This window comes from Canis lupus, chromosome 30, assembly GCF_003254725.2.
Source record: "Canis lupus dingo isolate Sandy chromosome 30, ASM325472v2, whole genome shotgun sequence".
NCBI classification, from domain to species: domain Eukaryota; kingdom Metazoa; phylum Chordata; class Mammalia; order Carnivora; family Canidae; genus Canis; species Canis lupus.
In genome coordinates this window covers 31,749,799-31,762,640 of record NC_064272.1, presented here as the reverse complement: position 1 = coordinate 31,762,640, position 12,842 = coordinate 31,749,799, and the positions used below count along the sequence as shown (strand labels likewise).

The 12,842-nt window shown below is 38.1% G+C and overlaps 1 protein-coding gene across 16 annotated transcripts in view; it reads right to left on the bottom strand.

The window, feature by feature from the left end:
* IQCH (IQ motif containing H) overlaps positions 1-12,842 on the bottom strand; it is a 214,018-nt gene that overhangs the window by 106,352 nt on the left and 94,824 nt on the right. For 14 of the 16 annotated variants that reach the window (XM_025472384.3, XM_035708685.2, XM_049104104.1 and 11 more), the window contains 2 exons: positions 8,433-8,984; positions 7,664-7,730 (listed from right to left, as the gene is read on the bottom strand). The exons of 1 other annotated variant lie outside the window; for it this stretch is intronic. In XM_025472384.3, coding sequence (XP_025328169.1) covers positions 7,664-7,730; positions 8,433-8,984 — 619 coding nt within the window. Of the gene's footprint in view, positions 1-7,663; positions 7,731-8,432; positions 8,985-12,842 lie in introns of those variants that run through there. One more of the 16 variants, XM_025472389.3, reaches the window with a different exon arrangement.

Here is a 12,842-nt window from a genome sequence, read left to right as displayed (position 1 = left end):
AAGGGGAAATAAAGTTGCAGGTGGAATTAAGGTTGCTAATCATCTGACCTTAAAATAATGGGATTATCCTGGATTATTTGGGTAGAAGCAGTGTAATGACAAGGGAGGCAGAGGAGGAGAGAGTTAGAGAAGGTGTGTCCATACAAGAAAGGCTCAGAGAGCTGCTTGTTGCTGGCTTTAAAGATGGAAAAAGGGAGCCAAGTGTTCTCACTCACGCCTTTGTGGGCAGCTTCTAGAAGCTGAAAGGGTAAAGAAACGATTCTCCCCTAGAGCCTCTAGAAAGGAGTGCAACCCTGCCTACACCTTGATTTTAGCCCTCTCAGACTTCTGAACTACAGAATCATTACTGTAAGGTAATACACTTGTATTGTTTAAGCCACTAAGCTTGTAGGGACTTTTTAAAGGGTCATAGAAAACAGATACGATGCCTACTTTCCATCTTCACCTTTCAACTTTTATAAAATGGGTTTTCTCGTCTGGAGAACTTGTGGGAATTCAAAGAATGGTGAGTGGGACCTGTAGCTTTATCTAGCTCCTCATCAGCCTGGGAGAAAAGAGCATACTTCTGTGTACAATTGACCCTATCCCAAATGTTCATGAGATAGTAGTTCCCTAACTCCACTCTCCTCTGTCAAAAGATAAGAACTGGGGGTCACTTCCCTTAGTAAACTGGGGAAGGGTAGAGAACCACACTCAAGAGTGTTGTCTCTGAAATCATTCTAACTATGCCTCCAAACACACTGCCATCTCTTCACTTTCTCGTTTTTGAGTTGACAACTCAAAGACATGACAGACTCTGTAGGAAATTGGGACTTTTAATCAAATCTTCATGGTCTTCAACATGTCTTTTAGCAAGTAGCTATGGAATCCACAGGTTAGCTATGGCATTGCTACACTAGATCCTTGAGACAGATCTCCCAGATAGCAGTTCCCAAAAACAATACACATCCTTTGAGATCAGAAACAAAGCACACTTAAACTTTCAAATTCCTGGGGATCCCTGGATGGCTCAGCAGTTCAGCGCCTGCCTTCAGCCTAGGGCGTGATCCTGGAGGCCTGGGATCGAGTCCCACGTTGGGCTCCCTGCATGGAGTCTGCTTCTCCCTCTGCCTGTGTCTCTGCCTCTCTCTCTCTCTTTCTCTGTCTCTCATTAATAAAACTTTTTAAAACTTCCAAATTCCTTTAGAGCCTGAATTAAAATGAAAACACATTGTATTCATTGATATTATATCCATCCAAAAAATCCAAATCAACATTCAGTCATTAGTTAGACCAGAGTTGGCTCTGTGACCCTGTAATATTAAACTGTGCCGTTGGCCTTGACCTATCTGATGTTGCACCAGAAGTACAGAAACAGCATTGAACTGGGTGTCAATAACACCAGCTCTTTGTGAAATGGATCAGAATTAGGATATGGTAAAAAAAAGAGTTTTGCATATACTAAGATAAAACAATACTCTTTGGCATCACCTTCATTGTCATAAAAAATATTAAAATGTTTGTTCAGCAGTTCTCAAACTTACACTTGTAACAACTATAGAGAACCCAAAAAGCATTGTTTCCATCGGTTGTATCTATAAATATTTACTATATTAAAAACTAAAACTGGGGATCCCTGGGTGGCTCAGCGGTTTAGTGCCTGCCTTTGGCCCAGGGTGTGTTGCTGGAGTCCCGGGATTGAGTCCCACATCAGGCTCCCTGCATGGAGCCTGCTTCTCCCTCTGCCTGTGTCTCTGCCTCTCCTCTCTCTCTCTCTCTCTCTCTCTGTCTATCGTGAATAAATAAATAAAATCTTAAAACAAAATTAAAAAAATAAAAACTAAAACTGAGAAACTTTAAAAAGTACTCAATTTACCTTAAAATAACAATAAATCCATTACCAATAAAACCTAAATAATATATTTTTATTAAAAAGCTGTTATTTTCCCAAACAAAAAAATTTAATGAAAAGAGTTGCATTGGTTGACAAGTTTGTAAATCTCATAATAGAATGTGGTTAGATTCTCATATCCATTTCTGTATTCAACCTGTTGAAATATGTTGTTTTGATTAAAGCATATGAAGAAAATCTGGCCCTACACAGGTAAGTATTTGGAAAAGGGAAGACTATTTTATACATTTTATAGCCTTTTCAGACAATTGTGCATATTCTTTGATTTATACCAAAAATAAACAGTGGATGGGAATTCTCATGTTAGTTATAATGTAGAATTTGCAATCTTATCAATAATTTTTTTTTTTTACATTTTGTGAGAGGACAAGATTTAAAAAGGCAACTATCATCTGAGTATTATTTTGAAAATAGTTTTGACTTTCCAGACTCCCAGAAAGTGTCTTAGGACCTTCCACAGTCTCTAAGACCATGCTTTGAGAATCACTGGTCTTAGATGCATGCAATGCTGGGCCAGTCACTGATAAAGCCACTGATAAAAAGTTTAAATGAGATAAAGCCTTCTTTCTCTCTTCTAAGATTTATTTATTTGAGAGAGAGAGGAGAGCACTAGCAGAGGGAGAGAATCCCAAGCAAATTCCCCACTGAGTGTGGAGCCTGATGACGCAGAACTCCATCTCAGGAGCCTGAGATCACCATCTGAGCCAACACCAAGAGTCAGATGCTCACCACCCAGGCACCCCAAGACTTCACTCTTTAGAACAACACAGAATCCATTTGGTCAGTTTAGTTTGAGAATGTCTTCAACACTCAATACTTAAGCACCTCCTGTGTTTTCTACATCCCTATCACAAAATTCCCTAATCCTCCTCAGCAGTCCCCCTCAAAAAATGCTTAGTTTTGTTTTCATCAAACTGGCACTGGGTATACTTCATACATACATATGTAACCCAGAAAGGCATCTCTCTTACTGTATCTTAATCTTTTATCTCAGTAGCTTGTGCTTTCACAGTTGCACAAGTAGTTAAAACCTGGGTAATACCATCTCTGTATGACTGTAATATGCTGCTGATGGGCAATCAGTTGTGACAAATGTCACATGTTCCCTGAAAGCTTTTACAATTAGAGTACCAAAGTTGCCTAATGTTAACTTTTTTTTATGAATTGGAGTAATTCAAGAGTACCTCTATAATGTCACTCTTGCTCAGCTGTATCCAGGATGCTTTCTTGAATGGAAGAGAAAGGGATGGAGTGATGGCTACTGCTGTTGTCACCCAGTGTAGGCCCCTAGGAGTGCGTGATGCGTGTGAATATCACAAAAGATGTGTTTCAAAACAAGGAAAAGGTTGAGAACTACTGCTCCAGTCCATCAGATTGAGTCATGGTCGATTACCATCTTAGGCCAGGGGGATCAGATAAATGGCAACTACTTGGTAACTAGAAGCCCAATGTTAACCACTTCTCTGCCTTAGGCACCTGTAAGGAATAGAAGTAGGGACAAAAGGAACTAGAAGTCAATCACACGCTAATGAGCAGACTGTTCCAGAATATGTACTCTAATGCAACAGCAGGAGCTTGTTTGCAAGAGGCACACAACAATCCTGAGGAGGCATAGTCACTGAGCATGGCCTTGCTGGTGGGTCTTTGTGGTTTCCAAGAAGGAAAAGCCAATCCCAGCAGAGGCAGTTTCCTGGGTGCAAAGAGGCAATTAGCATCATCTGATGATAGGAGTTTGCGTGGGAGTGGGGATAGGGATGGGCGGGGGCGGGGGGGAGACAAACGCAGAGATTAGGGTAGAAGAGTGATAACCAGTAACCACTGATGAGCATCCTTGTTTCAGCAGAACACCAAAGGTAGCCTCTTTTGATGTGAAACAGAGGCAACAACATTTTGAGAAATGATGGAACACTATATCAAAGTAGGAATATTTTCACACGTGATGGGGATGGCCGTAAGGAAAGAGGCTGGGTCCCTCTCTCAAGTGATAAGGAAGAAAGAGTGTCCCTTTATAGGAAAGAAAGTTTTCCTATCTTTTTGGCCTCCATGACAGTACAAAGCAGCAGAAAAAAAATGTTTTTTTTTTTTTTCATGAGATTCACAACAGAATTCATAACCTTATGGAAGGGAGTTTCTTGGAGACCACTATAGTATTCGCTCCAAGAATAATTTCCTGAAGTAATGCACAGAGGAAAAAAAAAATGAAACTGAACTATATAGATTCCTTTTAGCTATTAAACCAGTTGACAATGAAATAAAAGGTTACAAAGAGAAAAGAGAAAACCCCACCTAATTAATTCCCTATTTTTATTTTAAAGAGGAAGAGAAGTGAGAGAGCACTTCACTGGGGGTTTAATTGGTTGGCAGTGCCTCATAGACCTGCTCACGGCATCAGAGCCCCATACTTGGCATATCTCATTTAATGTCAATATATTTTAAAATGCCACTGAGTTTAAGTGTAGCACCAAATGATGCACTGTAATAAAGCAGCACAGGGGTTAAATTGAAAGTGGAGGAAATAACTTGGCCAAAGTAACTGGAAGCAGAATTATTTCATAGGTTTTATTTAGACCTCTGATTTTTCTAGGGGAATTAGGATACTTTGTTGCAGTTCTTATTTGACTGATAGATTTTGCTTAAAATAGACCCTAGTATTCTATTCCTGCTATGAACCATAGTAGATTATTTTGTTGTATTATTGTATTTCATTGTATTTCATTAATAAAAATGATAAAAATACCTAATATCCAATTAAGAGATTAGCCTATATACTCTGGAAAGGATGAGTGTTTTTTTTATCATGAAATTATAAGGCCGATCAGTTTCTTTGAACAATTAATCAACAGCATCCCACTCCTCCTGTTTGTTAAAAATAGCTAAAACTTTTTGTTATGTCTAGGAATACTAACCAATATATGTAACAGTCAATCAAGTTTTATAACTACTCCTTTCAAAGAGGTTACTCTGCAATGTGTAATTGTCTTAATGTTCATATTAACAAGCCATAGACTTGAAAATACATGGTAAATATTTTGTGGTCAAAGCATTACTGAAAACATTACTGTGGTCCTTTACATCATCATCATTTGGAGAATTTAATTATTCTTGTGTGCAGAAAACTGCATAAACAAATAACCAGATGCCTATCACTGCAATATATTGTACAGTTATCAGCTACTAATCTTTCATTTTTAGAATTCAAACAAGTTAGTGCAGCCCTAATTGGCTAGCAACATGGTATAATTATTTCTAGGGCTAATTCTACACCAAATTGATTGCAAATGTCCTATAGAAAAAGAGAACAAGGCTGTAATTTGTATTAAATGCCTACCTGAACTTTACATGCCTACCGACTGATTTTGATTAGTGAATCCCTCTCAACTCTAAAAATAAAATTACTACATTGAATAGATTTGGGGGGACATGTGTTTAGAGAAAAAACAGGCTTTGCTTTTATCTACTCTTGTTTTCATGAATTATGTAGGCAAGTCCCTGGTGCAGGATACAAAGTAGCCATGTTATGACTAGCTAAAATCTTCAAGAATTCACAGGTAAAGTGGTGCATGAAAAAAAAAAAAACCATAATCATTTTTTAAAGAAAGGCATGGTTTGAGAATTATGTCTGTGGAATAAGTACAAGGTGACAGGTTAACATTATTTAAAGTTAAACTTTAATATTCACAGGTCATTTTATAAAACCTAAAGCATAGGTTATGGAAACAAATACTATTTGATTAGAGCCCAAGTATTATTCTCTTGTAAAAATGTGTAATTGGGCTTTTTAAATACTCAGTTGAGAAAAATATATGTGCTTAGTCTTATCTCTTGGAAGATACATGGTTAGCAGTTTTTCTTTAAAATGGGTTATTATGTTGTTAACAAAAATTACTACAATAGGGAAGACTTTCAGATTTATTATGTGTTTATTTAAACTGAGAATATGTATTTTAGAAGAAAATTGGTTTTAATATCAAATCTAAAATAATGCAATTCTAGTTTCTGATGGAAGTTATTTTTCTCTTTATATCTGGCAAAGCCTTTTGGAATTTTAAAACATTTTCATTTAAAATTATTTTTTATTCCCCAGTTCAGATTACTGCCCATTATTTTACCTCTTTGGACAAAGACTCTTCTCTATCAGACTTTGCTGCACTGCTGATTGCCCTGGGGCTTTGAAGGGTCACAGGTGGAGGGAAGGAGTTTGTGGAAATTATGCCTGAAAATACCTTTGTGCTGTCAACATTGCAAAGTGGGGGTCTTGTTCTATTTCTCGTTTTGAATAAAATAGAGAGCACAAAACAAAATTTCCCACATAAGTACCAGGTCAGGTCCACAATTAGTTGCAGAAGCAAAAGGCTCTTGCACCTTATTCCAAGGACTGGAGTCTGTTAATTGTGTCTGTAATTAGCCTCTCTGGTTGTAATCAATTACAAGTGCAATTTCTGAGTGTGAACTAATTTTGTGTGCAAAACTAGTCCCACCAAAACAAAAGTCCAGGTTGGAATGAAATTCAGATCTGTCTTACCTCACTTACATTCTAAGAAGGAACTAATTTCTTCTGTGGAGCCATAAAAAGACCCAAACTGTACAACTGTGATGTATTTTCTTAACTTTTCTGTAAGCACTCTAGATTCTAGGAAAGTTTGCATTACTTTATTACTACTAATATTTGACTAATTAAAAAGATAATTATTTTATATAATAATTTTAATGGATTTTTTCTTTTCATATGACTGTTTAAATGTGTTATGTTCTATACTATGCATAAATATACAAATACGTACACTCACACAGGGGCACAAATAAATTGCAATCTAGAATTCTATTACAATAGATCACTTAATGCATTGCTCTACTTAAAAGACCTTAACAAAGAGCCAATATGTAATATGAAGATTTGATGAGTTTTGCTGTTTGTCAAAACTACGGAGTCAGCTTGGGAAATTTGGCCTCACCAAGGAAATTTTTTAACACATTAGGTAGATTAAAAAAGCAAAACAGAACAAAACAAATAAGCAAGCAAACAATCCCACACATTTTGACAGCAGCTCATGTTTTAAAGGAACTTCCAGTGCAGATTTCTGAAATTCCCAATGTCATTTTGGCATACCTATTTTACCACTGTGTTGCAGACAACAGCTTTTAAGTTCCCCAATTCATAAATGTAATTAAATAATTACATTAGTGCTAATTAACATGAAACTGCAGATTATTTAAGCGCAAAAAACACTATTCAACTTCTTAATTATTCTTGTTCACACAGCATTTCCTTTTGCTCAGGCGCCCTAGGTGCAAATAAAGCATCCCATCTGCTCGTAATTAGAACTAAATAATTTCAGAGAATGTAGCTTATCATTTTGACTGCACATTTGATTAAAAACAGTGTACAAGCAATATCCTGGCTTATTGGCGTAACAGCAACAACACACGCAAGCCTGTGTTCTTCTATCATTAAAGAAGATCGAAAACATTATCTGTTATTTCAGGGGGAAAAAATACAACTTTTTAGTTCATTTCATACAGATGAAAGCGAATTACAGCAAATCACCTCTCCACTGAATAGCAGCCCCCACATAATGACTTTATTTGCTTAATCCCCAAATTAAACGCCGTTTCGAGCGAGGGCCCTGTGTTATTACTCTCATCATGTCGAGAACATTTTCCTGCCGAGACCAATTTGAATAAAACAAGGGGCCTTCCTTGAACTCAATCAAGGAGCCATAATGTGGTGGGTAATAGAGGTTGCTGATAGATTTGCAGGCAAAAGTGTTATACCTAATGATGGGATATGGATAATAGTCCTCCTGGAGGTCCTGATGCGATTCCAGTTGGCTGCCAGATGCTAAAAATCAAGAAGAGCATTGATCAGTGACAGGAAGCTGTAGTGGATTCATCTAGTCAAACTTCAGCTGTTTTTCCACTGTACAGTTAAGCCAGGCATAAATTATATTAATTGATTTAATTACATACTTAAAACATCTTCCCCAATTAATTTAATTAGGTGGCTACATGATGCTACTGGCAGGGGAAGATTAGAGGCAGCTCACTTAATTAACAGAATATGAATGAAAAAAAGAGAAAGCAAACATAAATGAAATTGTGAGCACTAATTAAAAGGCTGTCTGCAAACTTAAATACTTTCTGACAAAGTGGTGACAGCAATGTAGACAAGAGAGGATTTTTTTTTCTTAGCAAATTAAAGTGCCAGAAGGTATATATAAGGAGAAAAGGTAGTGCAGATAAAACATTGATTTTCTGACAGAACTACCATACTCAAAGTGAAGGTACTTCTTTTCTATAGAAAAAATTGCAATAGATTTCACAGGTGCAAAAGCCAGATTCCTGATTAGGGCTAAAATATGATGTACAAACACATGTATTAGGGTTTGTGCATCATACACGGAGAAGAGTGGAAGGCAAGAGAGGCTGGCTAGGAGGGTAGTGGAGAGAGAAAGGGAAGATAAAGAGACAACTTACTGCAATCGCTCAAGCAAGAAATGTTTAGAAAAAGAGGTCTGCCTTAACAGCTGGCAGCCTTGTGTACCTTGGCTCGAATACGGAAATTCTCCAGGTGTCTCTCACGTGATTCCTTCAGGATCTTCTTCACTCGGGTCTTGTGGCAATGTAAGAGCCATGCAATGGCAATCACACCTGATGCCCACTTCTGCTGGCGATAAATGAGGAAGAGTTTTCTTGCTTTGAAGCATTTCCATGTGGCTCGGATCTTGTTGGCAGCCTCTGACCTTCCATCTTGGCCCTTGTACCTTTGCCCCGGAATATTTAACATCATCTGGATGTGAATTGGGTTCTCTAACAGTGAGAGGAAGTCATATCTGGTAAGTCTATGCTTCAGCTCAAACTCTGGAAGGAAGGCTACCAAATTGTTCCCTTTTATTTTAACTTCTGGTATTGCATAGTCCCTGAGAAACTTCTCTACGTGTTCCAACAGAGAAAAAATACTTCCCCAAGATAAATGAAAATGTTCTTTGAATGCTAAGAAGTCCGTGGATGTCTTATCTATGACACCATTATAAATAAAAAAGTCATAATCCCATGGTGATTTCACAGCTGTCAAAGGTGTTGTGACTTTCATGATCTGTGAAGGGAAAGTGTCACAAGAGATGAAATAGGATTGTGGTCTTTTAAATGAGTGGTCAAGACACTATCACATTGTCATTTATTACCCATTTCTGGGAAAATGTGGATCCTAGTTTTGACTTACATACATGTCATAATTGGAAAATCTGGGTAGTATATATCATGAAATTCATCACCAGAAGTGTATCTTAGAGGTCACTCGAAGCTATTATCATTTTTATAAAAGTGTTATAAAATTGCTCAAGGAAACTGATCATATAAAAGTTGTGCATTTAGTTTACTCTGATATGGTCAGCCGAACCCATAATCTCTGTGATCTACATTTTAAATATGCATGAATGGAAGCATGTCACTGCCTTCTCATTCATTCATAAATTAACCACCAGTCCTGAAAAACAGGGTGAAATATTTCTTTGCAGTCTGTACAGTAACATCAAATATGCTCATCAAAGCTGTCCCGTCTATTCTGACTTTCTAACAGGCCATCAGTTTCTAGCATTTTTAGTTCTTCTGCCACCTTCTGTTAATATCCAGGAGCGATTTGTACAAGGAGCATTATCTTGTGTGTGATCACCCTTGCCACTTACTCTAGGCTTCATTTGACATATGTTCTTTTATTCTTAAATCTGTTATCTTCTTAGAGGGCATAAGTGGAGTTGTGCCCGGGTAGAGAGAATCTGAAATCTCACAACAACACTAAAGAAGCATTGTCTTTTTCATTTGCTTCTATCCATACTGATTGAAAGTTTAAGACATGTAAACATACATTTATTTTTAAATGCCAAGAAGGTTCTCTAAGAATGGGATGATGGGCAGTTTTCTCCCTTATACTTTTCTGCATGAAAAAAAATGGAATAAATGTGATTTAAAAATAAAATCAGAAGAGGTTTGGGTGACAACAGCAGTATATGTCACACATATCCCTTAAAAAAAGAGAGAGAAACGGAAATTGTGTTGTCTGTGTCCAGTGTGAAATCACTACATTTCGCCATTGAAACCTGTTGCACTACTAAAATAGATACTCTGCCTCATAGTCTAGATGTACCTAATGGCCTGGGGACCTGGAGGGGCCGGGAGGATGTGACAGGAGGGCATAGATATTTCATATCCTGCCTTCTCATCTGTAAGCCAGGTATCCAACTTACTGTGTGGATTGCTTCTTGCTTAGGGATTTAAGGAACAGATTGTCTTCAATATGCCAGCGTTTACAGGCATATAAGCTCATCTTTACCAAATTGTAGGGTTATACTACTTTCTGAATTTTGAAGAGTTTTTGGAGGACTCAAAAAAAAAAAAAAAAGACCCAAGTAATTCATCAATAACTATGATGCCACAGCACTATATTGAGTATTACTATTAGATTTCTCATGCTTTGTCTTTACTAATCAAGTATTAATTCATAAAAATTTCAAGGCAGAGAGCTATGTAAAAGAAAAGTAAGCTGAGAGATGATTTATTATTAAACATTAAGCAAACACAATATTTTTAAAATAAAGAAAACCTTCAAATTCTTTTTCTTTTCTCAGGTTCTAGGCAGTGAAATAGTTAGACTGTCATCTCAAGTAAAAATGCTGAAAAGCAAGCATTAGTCCGGGGGGTGGGGGGATTTCCTTTAGAGGCAGACTTAAACAGCAGTGAGCTTTTGTATACTTTTAACTCGAGTGTTATAGGCATAGGAATGATGGAAAAAGCCTTCTTGCCAAGACTCTAGCCCTTTCTGATCTTCTCAAGGTACCAAAAGAGGATGCAAACTGTTTGGTGGATGAAGACCAATTCCTTCCTCTTGGATGGGCAAGAGAGAGCTGGAGAAATAATGGCTCCTGTAGCAGACATAAGTGCAGGCAGGAGGAGCCACAACTCCTAGTGGAAGACAAGTGGCACATGTTCCAACAGAAATGGCCTGTGGCTACATTTCTGCCTTCTTCCAAGAATGGAGTCTGATGATGGGAAGGTTAGAATTCAGAGTAGAATGACCAGGCTTCATGAGTGAGAAACAGACACGTGCAGTCATCACAGATGGACATGTATGCAACTGGCTGGTCCTGCCAGTCATGTGTTTGATCCTGTTGCCAAGAGCTTGAGACTTTTATAAGAAGCGCAGCTCTGGACGAGGGGTTTGCTGGGGAATCAGGTTTCCTTGGAAATATGAAAACAGTTTTGAAGTTCCTTATCCTTACAGAGACTCATATGAAAATGGAGCAACCTTGGGAGAAGATTTTGAAAGAAGAGGATTCTTTTTTTTTTATTTTTTAAAATTTATTTATGATAGTCACAGAGGGAGAGAGAGAGAGAGAGAGAGAGAGGCAGAGACACAGGCAGAGGGAGAAGCAGGCTCCATGCACCAGGAGCCCGACGTGGGATTCGATCCCGGGTCTCCAGGATCGCGCCCTGGGCCAAAGGCAGGGGCCAAAGGCAGGCGCCAAACCACTGCGCCACCCAGGGATCCCAAAAGAAGAGGATTCTTAAGTCTCTCTCAGGCAGTGCCTCCCAAAGGTATAGGCCTAGGGTATCTATGTAAAGCAGCAAATGCCTTTAAGACCTTTGGAAAGAAGAGCACTGGTATAGGAATGGGGTTCCAGAGTTTGACAGTGGCTGTTTTAGAACAAAGGGATTATACCTCCCTACCTTCTTGGATGATATTCCAGTAAAGACCTGTTCTCAAGGAAACACACTCTTGGACATCAAATAGACCACTCAGGCACAGGGAAGCTATGGGTTTGGAGTCAGCTAAAGCATAACTGTAGTACATCTGTCACAGAGAATGCCACACTTGGGAGCACTTCACACTTAGAGCTGGAAAAGACATGTCTCTCAAGAGAAAGCCTTCCCAAATTAAAGCAGTGCATCAGCATTGTAGGATCCATTGAGCAGGTAAAGACAAAGCTGCTTCACAGCCTGCTAGGAATAAGAGCCCTGATTAAAGGTCATGCCGTGCTTCAGATTTTGGTTCCTCCTGTTATTCTTCCTTTACTATTTATCTCCATGAACTTGTCTACAATTATTTGCTGCCTGCCTTTTTTCCCTCCTCCCTACCTTCCTTCTTTCGATTCCTTCCTTCTATTCTTTCCTTCCTATCTCCCTCCCTTCCACCTTTTTTTTTTTTTTTAATTAAGATATGCTGTCCTCCCAATGTGATGTTACTGACCCAATAGCAACATAGTTTTCCTTCTAGTGGGGATGGCTCTCTGTCCTGCTATCCACATTCTCCTCTGGTCCTTCCTGAGACCCTGGCCACAGCTTTGCCAGAGCCCAAACCTGTGGCCATGGCCTAATAATTAACATCCTGCTCTAACTAACCGAATCAACTAGCTGAGAAATGCTCTATGTCATTTGCAAAGTGTTACTACTAATTAGGTAATTTTGAGCATTTCTGGAGCAGTTATTTAGGAAAAATTCTAAATTTAAAACAAAACAAAAAAACAGGAAGGCAGGATGATGATTACATATGTCAATAAAGTCACAGGTGTGAAACAAAAATGATAGGCCCAGTATTACCTCCTAAACTTTGGAAATAACTGCCATAAAGTAAAACTCTGGGAATGAGGGTATGTGTGTATTTCTAAGTTGAATGTCTTTATGAGAAATGTTCTTCTCATACATGTCGATAGCATGTGGATATAGTATTAGACCATAGCTGAGGATCCCTAAATTAGATATAATCAAGATATCCTGGTGGCAAATTAGCAAGTATTTGGGATAATCCAACATGGGTATCATTTTCAGAGAAGGATTTGCCTAGAAAGACATAATAAATTGCTTTTGAAACTGTAAGCTGATGTTCACTTTCTCAAATACTCAGACATACCTGTTAGTAGCTAGCTTTGGCAATTCTGTTGTGTGAAAAAGAATAAATTCC